At 37.9% G+C, this 22,807-nt stretch overlaps 1 protein-coding gene across 1 annotated transcript in view; it reads left to right on the plus strand.

Annotated features, from left to right (window-relative positions):
- The window catches only part of CLCA2 (chloride channel accessory 2), a 43,279-nt gene that overhangs the window by 8,386 nt on the left and 12,086 nt on the right, over positions 1 to 22,807 (plus strand). The window contains exons 5-12 of the mRNA XM_007946196.2: positions 1,093 to 1,252; positions 4,486 to 4,713; positions 8,782 to 9,012; positions 10,138 to 10,315; positions 11,072 to 11,178; positions 13,241 to 13,465; positions 16,062 to 16,332; positions 20,021 to 20,191. Coding sequence (XP_007944387.2) covers positions 1,093 to 1,252; positions 4,486 to 4,713; positions 8,782 to 9,012; positions 10,138 to 10,315; positions 11,072 to 11,178; positions 13,241 to 13,465; positions 16,062 to 16,332; positions 20,021 to 20,191 — 1,571 coding nt within the window. The remainder of the gene's footprint in view (positions 1 to 1,092; positions 1,253 to 4,485; positions 4,714 to 8,781; positions 9,013 to 10,137; positions 10,316 to 11,071; positions 11,179 to 13,240; positions 13,466 to 16,061; positions 16,333 to 20,020; positions 20,192 to 22,807) is intronic.

A 22,807-nucleotide genomic window follows, 5' to 3' on the forward strand; every position in this document is an offset into this window, starting at 1 on the left:
ACTATGGAAGTAGATTGCCCAACCTTCCTTCTGAGGAGTGGCTGGTGGGTTTGAACTGCCAGCCTTCTGGTTAGCAGTCAAATGCCTTAGGTACTGCGCCATAAGCAGATCTATATACTGTTGAATAGCTTCCAAGAATTACTGGGTCAAAAGGTACCCTCAACCATAATTTTGATAGATATTGACAGATTCCTCTACTCAGGATTGCACTGTGCTTGTGATTGCTTGGTTAGGAAAGAATCCTTTTAGATATAGCTATTACATGTTCATTCTCTTCTTCCCCTGACGTCCATTGGAAAAATGGAGCACGCACTGACTTAGCATCTGTCAAATGTGCCCTTCCTTATGTCTCCAAAAGTTCTTCTTGATTTCTAGGGATCTTTTGCTTTGAGCTGATTAGTTGTTATAATTCTTGGCAATACAGAATTCCTTCATCTAGACTGACTACTTTAAAATAGAATGGAACTTATTTGAAATGTTTGTAATAGGCAAGTATATAGAGATCAAAGTTTATTAGTGGTTAACAAGGATGTGATGAAGGGAGAGGGAAAGGAAGACACTGAGCTTCTGTTGAGGGTGATGGAAAAATATGGAAATAGTTATTGATGAGTGTTGAACAATATGATGTACTTAAGTAGTGTCACTGAAATGTATCTGTGAAGATTGTAGAAATGCAAATGTTTTGTTACCTATATATATATTTACCATGATAATAATAATAATAAATACAGTGAAGTTCATTTCTAAGTTACTGAGATTTCATAATATAGTAGTTGAAAAAGTGTTTTATGTGTATCTAGCAACAATTTGTATGTGCCCTTGAAACAAATGATTATAGGAGCGAGTAAAGAAGAGGAGCTCTGGTAGAGTAGTGCCTAAGGCACTTGACTGCTAACCAGAAGGCTGGTGGTTCAAACCCAACAGCCACTCCTCGGAAGGAAGGTTGGGCAATCTACTTCTGTAATGATACTGCCTCGGAAACCCAGGGAGGGGTCTCTATGAGTCGGGTCCAACTCAACGGCACATAACAACAACAGTAAAGAAGAAATATAAATACTTCTAAAATAGATCCAATTTCTTTCTCTGTTTTAGGTGTTCATCGGACATTACAGGCACTTTTGTGTGTGAAAAAGGCCCTTGCCCCCAAGAAAACTGTATTATTAGTAAGCTTTTCAAAGAAGGTTGCATGTTTATCTACAATAGCACCCAAAATGCAACTGCATCGATAATGTTCATGCAAAGTTTATCTTCTGTAAGTATGGTCTTGGCATAGCAAATTCCTAAAAGAGTCCTCTTCTCAATATAGACTGATATGTTTTAACTTTTAAAATAAGACATTTTAAAGATTAGGGATCTTTATCTAGTTATTATTTTACTGATTCAATAAAACTGAGGCCCCTCCAGTTGATCACCAAAATATAGATTTCCTTAGACAAGTGATTATTTGCTTTCCATGAAAGGTGAATTCACAGGCGAATCCTGAACCACAAAATAAATTGCTCATGTGAGTGTTCCTGTATCCTTTCATGGGGAAAAATGTATTGGGTTAATGAGAGGGGCGTAACAAATTATTGTATTTCTCTCATTTGAGATCACAAACCACATTACATTTTAATTGAATTTTCTAAGTCCCTTTCCTTGTTTTGCATAGTCTAGAGCTTAACAAGAAAGATTAGGTGTCATCAAAACAAGTTAACTAACCTTCGGCTTTGTAGTTCAGAAACTCAACCTTGTCAATATTCCACACTAATTGAGACTAGTGTGTAAATCCAGAGCACCATATTTATTTATTTGTTTGTTTTAAAAGAATATTCTAACTTTCCTGGGAACCCAGTACTTGTATCCTTTGGCCAGTTTATTTTCTCTCCAAGGGCAGCAGCATGGAAAAGCCAAATTCTCACCAGAAACCTCCACAGGGAACATGGAATCGTAAAGAAGGGAATTAGGTAATTCAGAGGTTTAGTGGCATCAGGCTTCCTGATCTGATACATCTATCCATCTTCACAAAACCCTGACAAGACACATTTGTAGATCAGCTTCTTTCTACAAGGCTAGGATGGTCCTTGCAGGCTCAGGCCTCCATAAAGCTTTCTTTTTATTTCCATGGCTGACCAATGTCTTTTGGATTGAAACATTCTTTTTTTAGATAAGTTTTTGTCCTCAAACTGGTTTTAGTTATCCTTGCTCTTATTCTGTAACTTTATGGTGCTTTTTCATATTCTTATCTGATCCATTGTATTTTTAATTTGTAGCTATAGTATTTGAAGCCAACTTAATTCCATTATTTGATCCATATTGTTTTTGACTAGGTACTATTTTTGCAATTCGTTGAAAGGCATACTCATTGGTATTTGGTCAGAAAAGTTTCTCAATCTTCTAAGCATAGTCATGAAATGGAGGGGAAGACCAACAAAACAACCCATGTGCTGTTTCTGTCTTCTCACACTACTAAGAAACACATGTTCTTAAGCACATAGTAATGTTTTGGAGTACAGTTTCCTCTTCTATGAAATTAGAGATGAGATGGTTGTTCTTGTTAGGCGTAATCAAATTAGCTCTGACTCATAGCAACCCTTTGTACAACAGAACGAAACATTGCTTCCTGCACTGTTTTCACAATCTTTGCTATGCTTGAGCCCACTCCTTTCAGTCACTGTGTGAACCTATCTCATTGAGAGTCTTCCCCTTTTTCACTCACCATCTAGTTTACGAAGCATGATATCCTTCAGCGACTAGTTCCTTCTGACAACATGTTCAAAGTAGGTGAGATGAAGTCTGGCCATTCTCACTTCTAAGGACCATTCTGGCTGTACTTCCTCCAGGATAGATTTGTTTGTTCTTCTGGCAGTCTGTGGTATTTTCTGTATTCTTTGCCAACAATTCAAATGCATCAATTCTGCTATGGTCTTCCTTATTCATTGTCCACCTTTCACATGCATGTGGGTGATTTAAAATACCACGGGTTGGGTCAGGCAGACTTAAGTCCTCAAAGTGACATCTTTGCTCTTTAACACTCCAAAGAACTTTTTGCAGCAGATTTACCCAGTACAGTATTTCATCTGATTTCTGCTTCCATGAGCACTGATTGTGGATCCAAGTAAAACGAAATCCCTGACAACTTCAATCTTTCCTCCATTTTTTTTTTTTTTATGTTGTTTATTGGTCCAGTTGTAAGGATTTTTGTCTTCTTTATGTTGAGGTGTAATCCATACTGAAGGCTGTAGTCTTTGATCTTCATTAGTAAGTGCTTCAAGTCCTCTTCACTTGCAGCAACCAAGGACGTGTCATCTGCATATCGCAGGTTGTTAATGAATCTTCCTTCAATCCTGATGCTGCATTCTTCTTCATGTAGTCCAGCTTCTCAGATTATTTGCTCAGCATATAGATTGAATAAATATAGTGAAAGAATACAACTATGACACACACCTTTCCTGCTTTTCAACCACACAATAACCCCTTAATCTATTTGAACAACTGCCTCTTGGTCTATGTACAGGTTCCTCATGAGCATAATTAAGTGTTCTGAAATTCCCATTCTTTGCAATGTTATCCATAATTTGTTCTACACCACACAAGCAAATGCCTTTTGACCAATAATTTGTCTTCTGTTCAGCTCTTTTAATTAATCATTTCTCCCATTTATTTTAGCTAATCTTTCTCCAGAGCAAGTTTCAGAGTCTCTTCTGACATCCATTTTGGTCTTTTCTTCCTTTCCTATCTTTTTAAATAACCTTTTACTTTCTTCATGTATGAAGTTCTTGATGTCATCCCACAACTTGTCTGGTCTCCATTCATCGGTGTTGAGTATCAAATCTGTTCTTCAAATGGTCTCTAAATTTAGGTGAGTTACAATCAAGTCTGTATTTTGGTCCTCATGGACTTGTTTTAATTTAAAGACATGAGACAGAGACACTTCAAGTTTTCTTCTAGCTCTACACTCACACAGTTCTGTCAGCAGGAAGTATTTACTCCTAGTAGGATTGTAGTCCATGGGAATATATGGTGCTGCCCCCTTTCACAACACAAACTATAATTTTAAGAGGGTGCTGACATAGATTTATTATCACTTTATGATCAAGAAGTAGATTTAAATTGGATTTTCCTTATCCTGTTCTTACAGAGATCAATATTTGTTGCTGGATCAATATATGTTGACTGATCAATAAAGGTGCAGTTGATATTAGATTTCAGGGAATAGGCTGACCTAGATAACATTTCCTGTGAAAAGGTTAGTTTGCTCTGTGTTACCCAAATGTAAATAAACTTTAGTGTTCTCAGTTATACAATGGTGCTAGTGTTTCAAGCAACAGTGTATCTGTAAATTTGATGTCACTCTTGAAATAAAGAATTATATTACTCTAAATTTCAGATTTCCTATCTTTTACCTCACCTTTCCTTTTACCTTTAGTTACTTCAGCATTGAGAAAGTATGCTTTAATATGGGAGGATTGCCTTTATACTCTGATAGGCTTTGTTCTTTTTCAGGTGGTTGAATTCTGCAATGCAAGTACTCACAACCAAGAAGCTCCAAACCTACAGAATCAAATGTGTAGCCTCAGAAGTGCATGGGATGTAATCACAGACTCTGCTGACTTTAATAACAGTGTTCCCATGGATGACACTGAGCTTCCACCAGTTCCCACATTCTCCCTTGTACAGGCTGGTGAGAAAGTGGTCTGCTTAGTGCTGGATGTGTCCAGCAAGATGGCTGAGGTAACATTTTGAACTGAAATTGTAAATTGTTTGTTTTCTCCTATAAGTTTTGATTTTTTATGATTTTTACCCCCCCCCAACCCCCACCCCCCATGGGGGAGTAGACAAAAGGCTTGCAATAGTCATGTCATCTTATTTTCTTGGGGATAGGAAAAATAAATTCAGAATGTGGGACAGAAATTGAGATAATGAAGAAAAATGAAATCCACAGATAATTCTTAACCATCACTTTACTACTAATTGCACCTTTTTCCAATCTAGGCCCTTTTCTAATCCTTGTCATATAGCAGAGGGCTCCTGTCTGGCCACATTTCACTCATTGTTAAACATTCCTGGCAGAGGCAATAGACTATAAATGGGTAGAAAGCACACATGTTCATCAGGTATTCATTTTCCATATGTCATTGTGTATGAAAACCATTGCTCAGTCCTCCAGCAATCTAGCAGCCAGCCAGAAACCCACTCTAAAGCGCCAGAACTCTCAGATAGTAGTTAAAGCTTAGTTTTTGTAATCAGTTGGATATACTTTGAATCCTAGCTCCTTCACTTACTGTCTATGTAACCAAAAGCAAGATACTTAACCTCTCTGAATCTCAGTTTTCTTAATTGTAAAGTAGGGGTAATATCTGCTTATAATTGTGTGCTAGAATCAGCTAATATTGGCCCATTAAAATTGACTATTAAATTTTCAGAAAGTCTGTGAGCCAGCTGCTAAACACTGCCATTATTAAAATTTAAAATATGTAAACCAATAAATAAAATATATTAGAAAAAATGTAATAAATAGTCAAAACTCATCACTTCCTAATTATTTTTCTGCCATTTTTTACTATTATATATGCTTGACATCAGCAAACTATGGCCAAAACTGACCCACACCCTGCTTTTATACAGCCTACAAGCTCAGAATGCATTTTCATTTTAAATGGCTAAGAAAAAAAATCAAGAGAATAATCTATTTCATGACATGTGAAACTTATATGAAATTCAAATTTCAATTCATAGGTAAGTTTTGTTGGAATAGAGCCATGCTCATTCATTTATATAAGGAACTCTGATGGGATAATGCTTAAGACATTTGGCTGCTAACCAAAAGCTCAGGGATTTGAACTCACCAGCTGCTCTGCAGGTGAAAGATAAAGCAATCTGCTTCCATAAAGATGTATCGCCTTGGAAACTCTATGGGGAAGTTCTACCCTGTCCTACAGGGTTGCTGAGTCAGAACTGACTCTGTGGCAGTGGTGGGTGGGTACAGCTGCTTTAGTACTAAATAGTAGAGTAAATAGTTGCAACTCAGACTGTGTGGCCTGCAAAGCCTGAAATCCTGACTATCTGGCCTTTTACAGAAAATGTCTGCCAGCACCTCATCTATGTTATTGAGATTATTTCCAGTTTATTGTATCCATATGGTGGAAATCCTATGTACTGGGTGCCACTGTACATCCCTTCCCAACTCCACATTCAGCGATGTCACACTAATAGTTTGAAATCAGCTATCATAAGAGAATTTGTTGTACAGAATTGCTACAAATCAGGGCAATTTTTTACCCCAGGAATATGGTCATTAAATATTTAGCAGCACACTGCTGCCTATTTCATAGGATTGTTGCTGTTGTTGTTGTTATGTGCTGTTGAGTCGGACCGGCTCATAGCGACCCCTCCTTGGGTTTCCGCGGCAGTATCACTATGGAAGTAGATTGCCCCATTTTCCTTCCGAGGAGTGGCTGGTGGGTTTGAACCGCCAGCCTTCTGGTTAGCAGTCAAATGCCTTAGGCACTATGCTACCAGAGCTCCTCAGTAGGATTGTTGAAGGAGAATAAATGAGATAATGAATACGAGGTTGTGGGTATATAATTAGTAATAATGTGATAACTGTTGTTCTGTTTGTTCAAGGGGAAAAGTTATCTTCTTATACTCTCTTGATCAGGAGCCCTGGAAGATTTTCCTTCTTTTGGTTTGTGTCTGAAATATTAGGACCCCCATTGATTAAGGATCTGAATAATTTTGTTATTTTGCCTACCTCCAAGTGATTAGGCCATGGTCCTCTCATATATGGTCTCAGAGTGATTTAGAATGTCTCTATTAAGCAAGAATGGATAGAGATAAAGGGAAAGATAGCTGACTTGAGAGAAGATCTGGAAAAAAACAAAGTAGTGCAAAGTATTAAACTCCTCTCCCTGCCAATACTGCCATTGACCTGTCATTCATTCACTTTTCAGAGTCCTACACTGGGCTGGCCTGGGAGATATAAAGAGGACTATACCCACCAGCCACTCCTCGGAAGGAAAGTTGGGCATTCCTACTTCCGTAGTGATACTGCCTCGGAAACCAAAGGAGGGGTCGCTATGAATCGGGCCGACTCAACGGCACATAACAACAACAACAAATAGATAGAATAAGAGCTCAGCTTTGAAAAGCTAATAGGGAGATACTACAAATGTAGTAAATACAATACAATGTGGCAAAGGTTCCATATAAGTGTGAGTTACTGTGGTAGTATCTAGTGCTATAGATAAGAGTGGTCAAAAAAACCTTCACTTTGAGAGGGTGAGCTTTGAGCTGAATAATGAAGGAATAGAAAGAAGAAGGAATGCCATTCCAGGGAGCGTGTGCAGTGGCCAAAAGGCAAAATTAGAAGGATTTGTTCAGGGAAAATGTGTCTACTAGTATGGCTATAACTAATACTAGGTGGGTCTGAGGCAGTGCCAAATAGGATGGAAAAATGCAAGGGGTTTGGGAGAATTTAAGACATTAAATCAAATAGACTTATTCAAGGACATGGGAGTTGGTAAGAAAAGAGGCATAAAAGCAAGTCCCTGGTTTCTATTTAAGTTGGAATAGAGGTCACGATTGGCAATGATGATTTGATGACCACATTGATGGAAACAGCTACTATTTTACTGAGTCTCATTTTGCAGATGAGAAAACAGGCTAATAATGATAAGTACTTTTTCTTTGGTGACACAATTAGCAGAGGTTGAAGGCAAGAATCAAAGACCTTATTTTATCCACTCTACCAACTTCCCTCCCAGCATGGTAAGAGGAGCAATATTTGAGAAAGGAGGCAATTATTCAAAGTGTAGAGCTCAAGACACTCGTGGGTCATTAAATTTGTGATGCTCCCTAAGCTGTGAGAAATCCAAGTCCTTATTTTAAGAAAGATGTCTGGATTGGAGATAGAGATCAAAGCCATCCCTGAGCAGGTGGTCATTGAAGCTCATCTTGCTGCTTCTTTGTCTTCTCCCACAGTCTTCAAAACAAGTGACCCAAGTGAATTAAACAGTAGCATCACCTGCCCAAACCTGTTTACTAATATTACTTTATATTTGGTTAGTATTTCATTGTGTAACTATACTTTCATATAGGAATTTCAGTTGATCCTTACCACAATTGTATCATAGGTTAAAAGGTATCATTATCCCTGTTTACAGATGAATTATCCAGCCTAAGATAATAGGGGATAGTGCCAGGGTAGATACTAGATCCTCTGACTGCTACTCATCTCTATCATACTGTCCCTTTGGAACGTCCTCTTCTCCAGAAGTTACAAACCTGGTTTCCATTGGTTCCATGGATCTTTGAATTCTGGGTTGGAGAGAAATGAAGGAGATATATGTTCTTAGAGAGCAGTAAATTATGAACAGCTTATTGGATACAAAGTTCCAAATTTTCATTTCCCATACCCCAAAAAAGGAAAGATTTTTCAGCTTACAATTAATTGAACAATATTCTAGCATTAGGACTCTGGTGGCATAATGCCTAAGGCATTTGACTGCTAACCAGAAAGTTGGTGGTTCAAACCCACCAGCCACTCCTCAGAAGGAAGGTTGGGCAATCTACTTCTGTAGTGATACCACCTGGGAAATCCAAGGAGGGATCACTATGAGTCAGATCTGACTCGACAGCAGTGAATGTAGTATTCTAGCATTATATCATTCTTTGTAACTTTTAAGAAATGACAATATCTCTAAAGAATTAGCAGAAATATTTGCTAATTAAATTGCTTAATCATGCTTATTTCTATTAACCCTATCTTGTTACCTTTCTTTTTTCCTTTTTGGGACATAGGCTGACAGACTCCTTCAATTGCAACAAGCAGCAGAATTTTATTTGATGCAGATTGTTGAAATTCATACCTTTGTGGGCATTGCCAGTTTTGATAGCAAAGGAGAGATCAGAGCCCAGCTACACCAAATTAACAGTGATGATGACCGAAGGTTACTGGTTTCATTTCTGCCTACCACTGTGTCAGCTGAAGCAGAAACTAGTGTCTGTTCAGGGCTTAAGAAGGGATTTGAGGTACAGTACTACATCTCAACCCTCAGATCACCACTGCTTTCCTTTCCCTCATTCTCTATCTGGGCTGCTTCTGATTAAGGGCAGTCTGTCACAGTGTGATCACAGAAGCCTCAACTATAGGAGAGTTATAATGGATCATCTGTAAAGGCAGGAACTATGTCTTGTTCACCATTGCATTGCCCATGTCTAACAAAGTACTTGGCATGCGATATGTAATTGCTTAATAAATGCTTGTTGAAGAAATGAGTAAATAAATGAACACAATGTCTATGACTGGAGGATTTCCACATCATCTGGGCACTTTCTGGCAGCTATTTTTATCCATTCTGGGACTGTCTCAGCTGTGTCTATTGTTACACTTGGATTTTCCAGTCAACATCAGCATGTCTGGCTTCTGTCTATCGTCATACTTGCATGACAGACCTCAAACAAACCAGAGTCAATTAAGGCCAGTGGCATGTTCCAGAAATTATAGAATTCATCCAAATCAGCACAAGGTTGGATTCAGCATCTGGAATGCAGCCATGCTTCACCTTTCTGGTAACAAGCAAGATAAATCAGCTGTAGTTACTGCTGCCTGTGGCAAATGCTCCTCAACTTTGGCTGCTCACTGAAATCACCTGAGGTTTAAAAAAATACTGATGCCTGGGTCTCAGCCCTGTGAGATTCTGATTTAACTGATCTGGGATATGTCCTGGCCATTAGAAATTTTTAAAGCTCTTCATCTGATTCTGATATATAGCCATGTTGAGAAATTGCTCTAGAAATTGCTCTAGGCTTTCTGTCACTGTGTTAGAGATCTTACTGGGCCTCAGAGGCAAGAATCTCACACAATAATGTATATCCTCTGTGATGGACATTATTCTAAACTATGGACATACCATGGTGATTATTATAAGGGTTTCTGTTCACAAACCAACCAACAAAGGCAACAAAGGGTGACAGTGTTGTTATGGGGTGAGATGAAGACTGAGTGGGGATGGGTATGGAGTACAGGGGGCTACAGAGGTCTTGGAAGAGTCATATGCCCTGTAGGTGGGGAGTTAGGAATAAGAGTGAATCCTTCTACTCAATAAGACAATTTGAATTACATTTACTTCCAAATGACTAACACTCTATGTTCAGGTGGTTGAAAAACTAAATGGAAAAGCAGATGGATCTGTGATGATATTAGTGACCAGTGGCAATGATAAGCATATAGACAATTGCTTACTCACTGTGCTTAGCAGTGGCTCAACCATTCATTCCATCACCCTGGGTTCATCTGTGGCTGAAAACCTGGAGGAATTATCATATCGTACAGGTAAATAAATCCTACAAAATCTTATCTTTTAGAGCATTTCTTTTTAACTTGAATATGCAAAGTATAAATATGATGATTTAATTGCAAAACAGAAACTGTTTTCTAAAATAAAAACAAAAATCACTGTGAAAAACTGTAAAATTTTGCTGAGTTTTTATACTTTTTCCCTAGAAGGTGCTGATTATACACATAGAATTAAAATACTATTTTTCATAATTTCTTGTTAAACTAACCTGGACAGGTATAATCATGGAGCAAAAGAATATGTTTGAGATTAAATGAACTAAAGCATGTTAAAAAGATAGATACAGTCTTGCAAGATACATATCATTTTTGTTCAAAATGCAGCAAGATTATTTTATCTTATATTCTTTATAGTCAATAAAATTTAGTAGCTTGTCAATCAAAGGTTAACTTTTATTGAATTATTTCTGGAAATAATTAATAGCGATTAGCCTCGTCAGATGGTCCAAGAATTTTGCCTTAGTTACAAGACTACTCAATAGGTATTTATTGTGTTCTTATCACGTACCAGGCACAGTTCTGTGCCCTGACATTATAGCTACGAACAAAACAGACAGAATCCCCCCACCTGTACCACATAGTTGAAATGTAGGTCAAGCACAACCCCTATTCCCCAAAACTAACACTCTAGCACAGAGAAAGGTTGTTGGGAAGGCCTAATAATCTTTTGTCTGTTTGTTTTATTTTATATTCTTTCTTTTTATCATTTGGCATCCCAATCATGTATTTCAGGAGGTTTAAAGTTCTTCGTTCCAGAGAAATCAAACTCCAATAGCATGATTGATGCTTTCAGTAGAATTTCCTCAGGAACTGGAGACATTTTTCAGCAACATATTCAGGTCAGAATTTCCTCAAGTTGTAACTACATATGGGCTGCGGGTGGATTACAGGAAAGCAAGGGAAGTAATGAATTCTGTTAACTGCTTCATTAATCATTTAAATATGTAACAGTCATTATGCTGAAGGCTTTTAATGAGCTTCTTTTTACCAGAACCAGGCTTCAGTTTTACCTAATGTCTTCTCAGAAGTCCCTGGGCAGTGCAAATGATTAATATGCTTGGGGGATAACCAAATGGTTGGAGGTCTGGGTCCACCCAGAGAGGCCTTAGAAGAAAGGCCTGGTTATCTGCTTCTCCAAAATCAGCCAGGGAAAACCCATGGAGCATAGCTCTACTCTGGCACACGTGGGGTCACTAGGGGTCAGAGCCTGCTCAACAGCAACTGGCTTGACATTTCTCAACCCTAGGAGCCATTTTCTGTAATTGCTTCCTCAGTTTTTCCGGGTCTACGAGCAGAGCTTGCTTCTTCCTCTTGACTCAAAATGGCAGTGAGAGTGGAGAGTAAAGTTCAAAAATAAACAAGGCACCATATATTTAGTTTTAGTTCCATAACAACTTTTCATCAATCAGAACCCATTTATTTTTCTTCTTTAACATGTCCTTTGAAGCTCCTAACTTGTATAAGGAATACCATTTTATTAAATTCTAAAAATTTCCAAATATCACTTTAACTCATACAATTTACTTGATTTTGCTCACAGAAGTTCCTTTAATTAAGTCACTTTTAAAAGGGACAGTTTTTTGTTCCCCCTAAGTATTTAAAGATATTTTGAACATAACCCAACAATGTTTTGAACAAAATTTCATCTGTGGCTTCCTCACAGATGGTAAATGAACCTGCCAAGCTAATGGCTTGATGTGAACAATGAAGTAAGTAAATTATTGTCAGAAAATATTTAACATAAAGATTATGTTTACACAGCAAAGGTAATAACCACAATTCCATCATTAGAATGAGAAAATATGAATTATAGATGACAGTGTGTGCTATAGATTAGATTACAATTGGCTGTTCTGTTGCTAATTCTCAACAGTCTTTCTACCCTGTAATTTCCTCTATAATAATATGCAATAATAACAAATGGTAAAAAAAAAGTAAAATATTTTAGTATAAAATATCATTTATATAGGCTCACAATAGTCTATCTGATGTTCCCAAACACCACCACCTCCCCACAGTTGTTTGTGTATCACTGACTCCATCAGACCAAGAGTGAAGACAGGACCAAGTCCCCTTCAACAGTCCAACGCCCAGCACAAAAAGAGGCATAGTAATTAAATTGATCTGAACAAAATACTCACAATTTCTTTGCTATCATCCGCCAATATACTTTCATATGCTTTCCAGTTTTGAGCAACCTTAAAAAGTGTTATTAGTGTATTTATTTCATAAATATAATTTTCAAAGATGAGGCAATCTACTTTCGTAGTGATACTGCCTCGGAAACCCAAGGAGGGGTCGCTATGACTCGGTCTGATTCGACAGCGTATAACAACAAAGTTACTTACAGACGTGTGTCCATTGTGAATAGACAGTAATTAAATGTAGGGGCTCAGGTGTCATTTCATCTGAGTTTTATTACAATTACCTGTTAAGCCTCAGTATTTTCATCTATGAAATATGGATACCAACAGGACTTATCTCAGAGGATTTATATAAAGATTTAGATTATTGTTGTTGTTGTTATGTGCCATCAAGTCGGACCCGACTCATAGCGACCCTTCCTTGGGTTTCCGAAGAGGTATCACTACAGAAGTAGATTGCCCAACCTTCCTTCAGAGGAGTGGCTGGTGGATTTGAACCACCACCCTTCTGGTTAGCAGTCAACTGCCTTAGGCACTACACTACCAGAGCTCCCAATATTTATAGTATATGTATATGTTTATGTTCCATACATGTTACTTACACACACACATATGCATGCACACAAATTGAGCTTATTGTGAATGACTAGTTTTTAATTTTACTAATTCATTTTTATTTGTCTTAAAACTAAAGAAGATGAAAATAGAACAATTATGCATATACTGAAAACTTTCACATATGTATTTTCTTTAACAGCTTGAAAGTACTGGTGAAATTGTTAAAGCTCATCATCAATTGAAAAACACTGTGATTGTGGATGACAGTGTGGGCAATGATACTATTTTTCTAGTCACATGGCAGACCGGTAGTCCCCCTGGTATTGTATTATTTGATCCGAATGGAAGAATATACAACACAAATAATTTTACGTACAACTCAGCTTTGCAGACTGCTCACCTTTGGATACCAGGAACTGCCAAGGTAGGTGTTGTGACCTTGCTCATAATGACAACAGTATATGACTTTCAGTTAAATCACATAATGAAAAGCATTGTGGAAAGGAAATCATGTTCTGATATATCAAAACTTAGTTTTGAACTTGGAAGAGTGAATTTTGAATGTTAAAAAAGAGTGCCTTTTGAATGTTAAAAACTTAAAAGGAACAACCAAGATATGTTTAAAACTTCAAACAATGAATACCAAATCTTTCTTACCTCAGTAGTAGAAATTAGTATTTATGTCATACAAATAAATTTTTCTAGCCTACATCCTTCTTTACAAACTCCACATAGACATATTTGTTTATATGCTTAGGAAAATTCTACCTAGAATTTAAAATAGGAATACATGCAGCACATGTTTTTGAGCACCTATTATATTGTGGACCTTTTTCTAAGTGCTTTACTTAAAAATGTCAAGATAAGAATAGGTACAGGGTACTACTATTAGAGCATGCAGGAGGGACACACAGAAAGTGTGGGGAAGGTGGAGAAAGTTTCCTGGAAATGAAGATATTAAAATGGGAATATGGAGGATAAAGGGATTGGAACGTTTATATGACATTCTGGGAAGAGAAAACAGCCCGTGGAAAGGCTCATAGAAAAAGAACAAGACTGTTCATAGAACTGCAAGCAGTACAATACTGAACTAACTACAGAGTAGCAAGTATGGTGGGGTTTGGGAGAAGGAAAGATAAATAGGATCCACGGCAACAAGGGCTTCATAAACCAGTAAACAAAGCAGGGGCTTCAATTCTAAAGGTAAAGAGAACCACTAACGTTTCTAAACAGAATTGACCAGACCCACTCTCACACTGCTTGAATTTAGTTTCTCACCCTCCCTCTTACCCAACTGTCTCAGTCACTGTTGACAGCCAGGCCGGTATCCCTTGTGCCATTCTTCACTTCTCTCAGGGTGATCCTTCTAAAGCACAAATCTGATCAAACTGGTCTCCTATTCAAAACTCTGATGGCTTCAGAATAAAATACAACTGGTTACTATTACATACCAGGCTCTTCATGTCTCGCTTCTACTCACGCTTATCTCTCAACTCTTCTCCCCAACATCCTACTTATTTTTCCAATTTAAATAGGTTTCAGTCTTGAGGTAAGGGTTGAGCTTAGATGTCTGTGTTGTAAATTTTCCTGAGTTTGCTGGCCTTTTACCTTGACATGTGTGTTAGGGGCTGCGAGATATAGAGTTCCTATTGCCAAAATTTCCTCCTGAACTTTCTCCAAACTCATCATGCTCTTTTCATACCTGTATGCAAGGGCCAGACATACTTTACTTAATTATTGCTCCCTTTGCCTGCCTCCTTAGTATGGATTAAAAACCAAAAATCAAACTTACTGCCGTCAAGTCGATTCAACTCATAGCAACCCCTCCTTGGGTTTCCAAGGCGGTATGTTTATGGAAGTAGATTACCCAGTCTTCCTTCTGTGGAGTGGCTGGTGGGTTTGAACTTCTAGCCTTCTGGTTAGCAGTCAGTCCCTTAGGCACTACACCATCAGAGGTGCCCTATAACAAAACACTCATTACACCTGAAGAGAAGTTTTTAATATGGAGGTTCCTGTAATTATATGATTACAAAAAAGTAATAAATTTGAATACCTGAATTACTACTCCACTGAAAAATGGTAAAAAAAAAAAAAAAAAAGGAATCCCAGTAAGAGGAAAAAAGTTGAGTAGGGAGTGGTGGCACTAACTCTCCACACTGAGTCACACCTTAATCCATTGTTTTTCTTTGTTCTTGTTTCTGCTCTGTTGTGTCCCTCTTGTTACCTCCTGGATTTAATAATGAGCAAAAGCAGGAATGAGGGAAAAAGGAATGTGTGATATACAGGAATGTGTTCAAGAGAACAAATTTCTGCTAGATTATAGATTTCATTTTTTTCTTTTAGAAGTCTTTTGCAAGTTTCCTTAAGCAGTCTAAATACGCAAAACAGAGTGGTGTTTAGCAATGTTTGCACAAATTACTCAAAATAGACATTGTAGAAGTCTGGCCTATAAAAATTAGTGTGTACTTTTCTTAGTTCCTAACAGTATATGTGTTTTTTCTGTTGTCGTTGTTGTTGTTGCTTGATATTTCACAGGGTAGGGGGAAGGTTAGAGAAAGCAGAGAAAAGGAAGGATAATGTTGCCTTTTAGCAGGCATGTAAATCAGAATGGTTCACTTAATTTTATGTTATTTTCTCAGTTATAGAAGAAATAAAAACATTGAACCTCCTTTTGGGTGAAGGAACTCATATTAATATTTGCATAGTACTTTGAGGCTGGACAATATTATCATTTTCTTCTAAAAATAAAAATCAAGATCTGTCCCTTCACCGCAAATAATTCAGGATATAATTCCCTAAAGTGTAACCTAACAACCAAAGTGGGTTGTGCGGTGAAAGCTATGGAAATACTGAATTTAGTTTTCCCTTAATCAATATTATTCTTCCTGACATCCTTTTACAGTATCAAAAAATGCAACATCAACAAGAACAAAAACACTACAGGCTTAAATTCATGCTTTAAAATTAAAGATTAATTTTTTTTCTTCACTCTTAAAAAACAAAGAGCCTTTGTTTTGCAGCCTGGGCACTGGACTTACACACTGAACAATACCCACCATTCTCTTCAAGCCTTAAAAGTGACTGTGACCTCTCGGGCCTCCAGTTCAGCCAGGCCCCCAGCCACTGTGGAAGTCTATGTGGAAAGAGACAGCATCCATTTTCCCCATCCAGTGATGATTTATGCAAATGTTAGAAAGGGGTTTTATCCCATTCTTAATGCTACTGTAACTGCTATAATTGAGCCAGAGACTGGAGATCCTATTATACTGAGACTTTTTGATAATGGAGCAGGTAATAAGGAATGTCATGTTGTTTTTCATTTTCTCAAAGTTGTCATATTGCGTTCTGCAGTGTTAATATTAGGTTCTTAAGAGTGTAGCTGTGGGACTGCAGGAGGGTGGGAGGAAGCCACTTGACACCTCAGCCTTAGCCTACAGTTTGCCATCTGGACATAGTGACATTGGCCACTATCGGTGAGGTCACACAGGAATCAGCTTATATGTCTTCATGATGTTGGTATTCCTTATAACGTTCATCAGGTCTACTATGCACTGACATATCAAGTTGGACAATTAAAATAGCAAATGAATCCTCAAGAAGGGAAATACAGTGACAGTTAAGCCATTTTATTCCTAAACAAAAAACTAAACCAAACCCACTGCCGTGGAGTCAAGTCTGACTCATAGCAACCCCTCCTTGAGTTTCCGAGGTGATATCACTACAGAAGTAGATTGCCCAACCTTCCTTCCGAGGAGTGGCTGGTGGGTTTGAACCACCAGCCTTCTGATTAGCGGTCAGATGCCTTAGGCACTACGCCACCAGGGCTCCAATTTTATTCCCATGGACCCATAAAATTGAATTTAGGACCCGTGATGTGACCTGAAACTGTTCTTTGCTCTAGTAGCTGGGGTGATGAGAGGCCACTGCCCCATTTCTAGCACCAGACAGTGCTTTTCAGATATGTAACTAGATCATAAGACCAGGCCAGTGATCCTAGTGGAATCAGGATAGAGATTTCTTCACCATTGTGAAAACAAAACAAAACCCTACTTCAAAGCACTAATTCTGCACATACGGAGTCCAGAGACTCATCTTTATACATTATGGACACCACAACATCAGGCCAGGCAAACACTTAGGCCCTTTCTGACTAACTTATTTAGAACTTCAAAAGCAAACAGCACCTTTGTTGGTCCACATTTCCAGTTCTGTTCTTTTCCTAAACTAAATTCTTAGAATGACAATAGACCGTAAAATCTATGTTGGCACCCACAGTGTTTGATCTGCTAATAAAATCACATTCCTCTGCCTTGTTGTTTCAAAGATCGTTCTGAGTTCATTCAGAGGATATCTAGTTCAAGTCCACCTCAAAGGGATGCCAGAGAAATCTTTTTTTTTTTTTTTGGTATACTAGAATGGATCCAAATGAACTTCTCATGTTCTGATTGCTTATCCATGGCTATACTTCTTATTTTTTTTTGTAGATAGTCCAAAAATGCATTTTGCAGAATGTTCTTCCTTTCTTGCCCCAGTTTGTGGGCTGGCCTGGAGAACAGATGCTGGTCTTTTTAGGAAAGTCACCTGATTCAGCACAAAGAATTTTATATTTATTCCCTGGAATGACTTCACTTATTTGCTGTCTAAATTCATTCTCTAGTGAAAGAAATAATGAAAATTATTCCTTAGGCATCACAGTATAAATTTATTTTTTTTCAATATTTAAACACATGTGCATAGTTGTATAATACATACTTTTATAATGGAAGCAGTATTGAATCTGCTAAATAAATAAATGAACAATAATAAAATTTATTCTGATCAAATGCTTTACAATTTAAAACTTACTTTCTCATGTACAGTCTCAAATAGTCATTCCATCAACCTCGTGAGATAATTATTATCCCTATTTTATAGAGTGGGAGAACAATGTGGAACAAAACCAAAAATCATTTTAAAAAAGGTGGGGGCGACCAGGTTTCCTGGTCTGATAGAACCTGGTGAAACCCCTGAGACCATGGCTCCTAGCTACTCTTCAGGTCTGGAATTAAACTCACTCTTGTGGCTTCCAACCAAACAAAAGACAGGCATACAATCTGAACAGTTACATTAGGTAGATACACTCCCTGGGGAGATCAATCATGGGAAAATAGAAGGGCTGTGTATCCACAGGGAGACAGCTCCAGAGGCAGGAGTGCATGGGAGGGAAGGACACAGGAAGAGATAACTATGGGGAGAAAGTGGGAAGAGAGCTGTTGTTGCATTGTAGGAAATTGCAGCCAACGTCATGAGACAAAGTGTCTGTGACCTGCTGTATGGAAAATGAATTTGCTCTGTAAACTTTCATCCAAATCACAATAAATTTTTTTTATATATATAAAAGTTATTATCCCTATTTTGCAGATGAGAAACTGAGGCTCAGGGAGATTTTTCACAGCTAGTAAGTGGCTTAAAACCAAATCCTCTGACTCCCAAGCCAATGTTCTTTCTCAGTTCTTTCTCTGTCAATGTTTCAAGGAGGGGTAGAAGTAAGTGATTCTGGCATGAAGACCTTTCATTATTTTGAAATTTTCTTTTGTTATTTCTCAACAAAGATAGACCTTTGTATTAAACATTAAATCACTAAATGTCAAGATCTGATTCTTCTGCTTTTTCCATATTAAGAAGCCCTACCTCTGCAATGGAAAAATAGGGAACACAGAGCACTTTAGCTGTGATACAGGGCCAGGCTATAGAGCTGGGTACATGGTAGGAGATCTGGATAGGACAAGCTACTTGCTCAGTGTGACCACCTGCACTCAATGATGAATGTGATCTGCATCTGGCCAAGGCTTCTGTGCTGGATTCAGTCATGTACTTTGCTTGGAATTGAACTGCTTACTAAGGATCAATACAAAAGGAAGTCTAGTACTAGTCAAACTTCCAGAATGTCTTCTAAGGCAAAGACCAGTGGATAGGACCAAAGCCTGTCAAATTTCAAACCAATAAATCCCTTAGACTCTAAAACAACAGTTCTATGCACCCTCTAACCCACTGTCATCAAGTCAATTCTGACTCATGGAGACCCTAGAGGACAGAATAGAACTGCAGCATAGGATTACCAAGGCTATAAATCTTTATGGAAGCATACTGCCTCTTACTTCTCCCACTGAGTGGCTGGTAGATTTGAACAGCCAGCCTTTTGGTTAGCAGCCCAATGCTTTAACCACAGTGCCACCAGAGCTCCTTATGCTCCTTCTAAAGAGGATATTAAATAATATGACACTATTTTTACCAACAGCAGCTCTGGTAGCATAGTGCCTAAGGCACTTGACTGCTAACCAGAAGGCTGGTGGTTCAAACCCACCAGCCGCTCCTCGGAAGGAAGATGGGGCAATCTACTTCCATAGTGACACTGTCTCGGAAACCCAAGGAGAGGTCGCTATGAGTTGGGTCCAACTCGACGGCACATAACAACAACAACAACAACAACATTTTACCAACTACCAAATTGTTTTATCAGCAGAGTTCTAGCCATATGGCTTCAGGGCATTAAAGAACTCCTTAAAATTATATGAAAATGTGCATATGTGCACATACGAGTAGTTCCTGGTCACAGAACTGCTTTTTATCTTAAAAGGGTCTATGATCATAAAAAAGTTTATAGATGGGATTAATTTTTCTGAAAAACTAGTAAATACTAATTTCAATAATAGGACTAAGCTTGAAAGGTAACAATTAAGAGTTATTTTAGCACTGAAGCAGGGACAAGTCATTCACCTTTAGAAAATAATTTTTCAGAAAGATAACAATAATTTTTCAGGGAGAAATTATGGAGTCATTGGGTTTTTAATCACCTGATAGTATGAAAAGGAATTTGATGTTATACCATATGCCAAACTAGTGAGAATAAGAGGAATAAATCTTATTTTTAATGGCTTCATTAAATATTAGTAATCAACCATGATGACAAATGCTAATATTGATTTTTTTATATATACAGGTGCTGATGTTATAAAAAATGATGGAATTTACTCGAGGTATTTTTTCTCCTTTGCCATAAATGGCAGATATAGCTTGAAAGTGCGTGTCTATCAGTCTCCCAGCATAAGCGTCCTAGCCCACTCTTTTCCAGGGAGTCATGCTATGTACGTACCAGGTTACATAGAAAATGGTAAGAATCGTTAGCACTGTTTTTGAGTGACATCATTTTATTTATATGTTTCTATTGTATGCATGTGTGTGTATTAGAGGGATAGAGAAAGAAAAAGAGAATTTCAGACCTTTCAGAACTCAGGTCAATACCTAATTTGTTGAATCTCTCTTCAATCCTCAATGATTCATGGTAGTATCAGAAAGGTGATTGATAATTCCCAAATATTATCTACATGCTTCATTTTAGCCTCTTTTTTTTTTTTTTTTGGCCTCTAGTGACTGTTTCATCAGAATTATTAACTTATTGACTTGTTGTCGTTATTGTTGTTATGTGCCGTCAAGTCAGACCTGACTCATAGTGACCTCTCCTTGGGTTTCCGAGGCAGTATCACTATGGAAGTAGATTGCCCCATCTTCCTTCCCAGGAGTGGCTGGTAGGTTTGAACCGCCAGCCTGCTGGTTAGCAGTCAAGTGCCTTACCCACTATGCAACCAGAGCTCCCAACTTATTGACTTAGTGCTAAAAAAAAAAAAAAAAAAAAAAACTAACTAACTGCCACTGAGTCAGAACCAACTAACAGCAACCCTTCCTTGCGTTTCCAAGGAGGTATCATTATGGAAGTAGATTGCCCAACCTGTCTTCCGAGGAGTGGTTGGTGAGTTTAAACTGCCAGCCTTCTGGTCAGCAGTCAAATGCCTTAGGCACTTACACCATCAGCGCTCCAATTTAGTGCTAGAGACTTATTATTGATTTTTCTGAGTGCCTGCCCCTGCATTTCCTCTATAGAGAGATATTTAGGTAAGAGAACAAAACAGAAAGTTTGCAAGTGAAAGAAGAAAGCAAACAACGCAAATAATCACCACACAAAAAATGATTTCCTGAAGCAATATGAGTTTGGATGTTATAATTTAAATTCATACAGATTTTCTGTCTTCCTTCAAGAAAAAAGCACCAATTTCATAGGAGATACTCGTCTTTTTTAGACACAATCATTATAGTCTGCATGAGAAGCAGTGGTTAAGGTATAATAGACTAACAGAAATAAATCATATTGTAGTCTTTAAAAACAGTCTAAATAATTTTTAAATATTCTTATTTCCAAAACTTCAAATATCTTGTGAACATTATTCATCTGTTTTAGCAGCTATAAGGAATCATTTAGATGAGTCTATAACATGCATCTATATATTTTTTGAGGAGCTCTGGTAGCATAGTGGCTAAAGCACTTGACTGCTCACCAGAAGGCTGGTGGTTCAAACCCACCAGCCACTCCTCGGAAGGAAGGTTAGGCAATCCTACTTCCGTAGTGATACTGCCTCGGAAACCCAAGGGGGGTCGCTATGAGTCAGGGCCAATTCGAAGGCACATAACAACAACAACAACATATATTTTTTGAGGAGCTCTGGTGGCGTAGTGCCTAAGGCATTTGACTACTAACCAGAAGGCTGGCGGTTCAAACCCACCAGCCACTCCTCGGAAGGAAGATTGGGCAATCTACTTCCATTGTGACACTGCCTCAGAAACCCAAGGAGGGGTCGCTATGAGTCGGATCCGACTCAACAGCAGTGGGTATATATTTTTTGTTCTATGCTTTTCATTTTCCACTAGAAAATACTCAAGATGCTACAGTGGATTTGCACCTTCTGATCTCTTTAGTATTGTCTAGAAACAATTTACTCTGTCCTCTATTCATAATTATTTGAATTACTTCAAAACCAATGCAAATCAGTTTCCACAATAAGATGGTTTTATTGTAGATATTATTTTGTATCTAGATGTTAAATCTTCATTTCTAAATGGATAGGAGCTCTGGTAGCGTAGTGCCTAAGGCACTTGACTGCTAACCAGAAGGATGGCAGTTCAAACCACCAGCCACTCCTCAGAAGGAAGGTTGGACAATCTAATCCCGTAGTGATACCGCCTCAGAGGCCCAAGGAGGGGTCATTATGAGTCGGGTCCAACTCAATGGCACATAACAACAACAACAACAAATGGATATTTCTTTCATTTATATATCAAATATATAAATAGAAGATGTCAGCCTTAATGCCAGGATTTTAGATATCAAATAGAATACAATTTGGTTCTTATTAAGGAGCTTATAGACTACTGCACTGGTTTGAGTATCTTTTTTTAAAAAAACCCCATGAGTTTAAAGAATGCAAATATCAGTAATGTACAGTAAAATGTTAGCAAATCAAAAGGGAAGAACATATTCAACATTACTAAGCTGAAAAAGCTGAAGAAAATATTCAAGCCTCAAGTTGTAATATTGAAGGATTCTATGGGCACAATATTGAATAAGGCAGGAAGCATCAAAAGAAGATGGAAGGAATACACAGAATCACTGTACCAAAAAGAATTGGTCAACGTTCAACCATTTGAGGTCAATTATAATCAAGAACAAATGGTACTGAAGGAAGAGGTCCAAGCTGCACTAAAGGAATTGGCAAAAAGCCTCCAGGAACTGACAAAGTACCCATTGAGATGTTTCAACAAACAGATGCAGTGCTGGAGGCACTCACTTGTTCATGCCAAGAAATTTGGAAGATAGCTACTTGGCTAACTGACTCAAAGAGATCCACATGTGTACCTGTGCTAAAGAAAGGTGATCCAACAGAATGCAGAAATTATC

Source organism: Orycteropus afer, unplaced genomic scaffold (assembly GCF_000298275.1).
Source record: "Orycteropus afer afer isolate SDZICR_OR568_19922 unplaced genomic scaffold, OryAfe1.0 scaffold00152, whole genome shotgun sequence".
NCBI lineage: Eukaryota > Metazoa > Chordata > Mammalia > Tubulidentata > Orycteropodidae > Orycteropus > Orycteropus afer.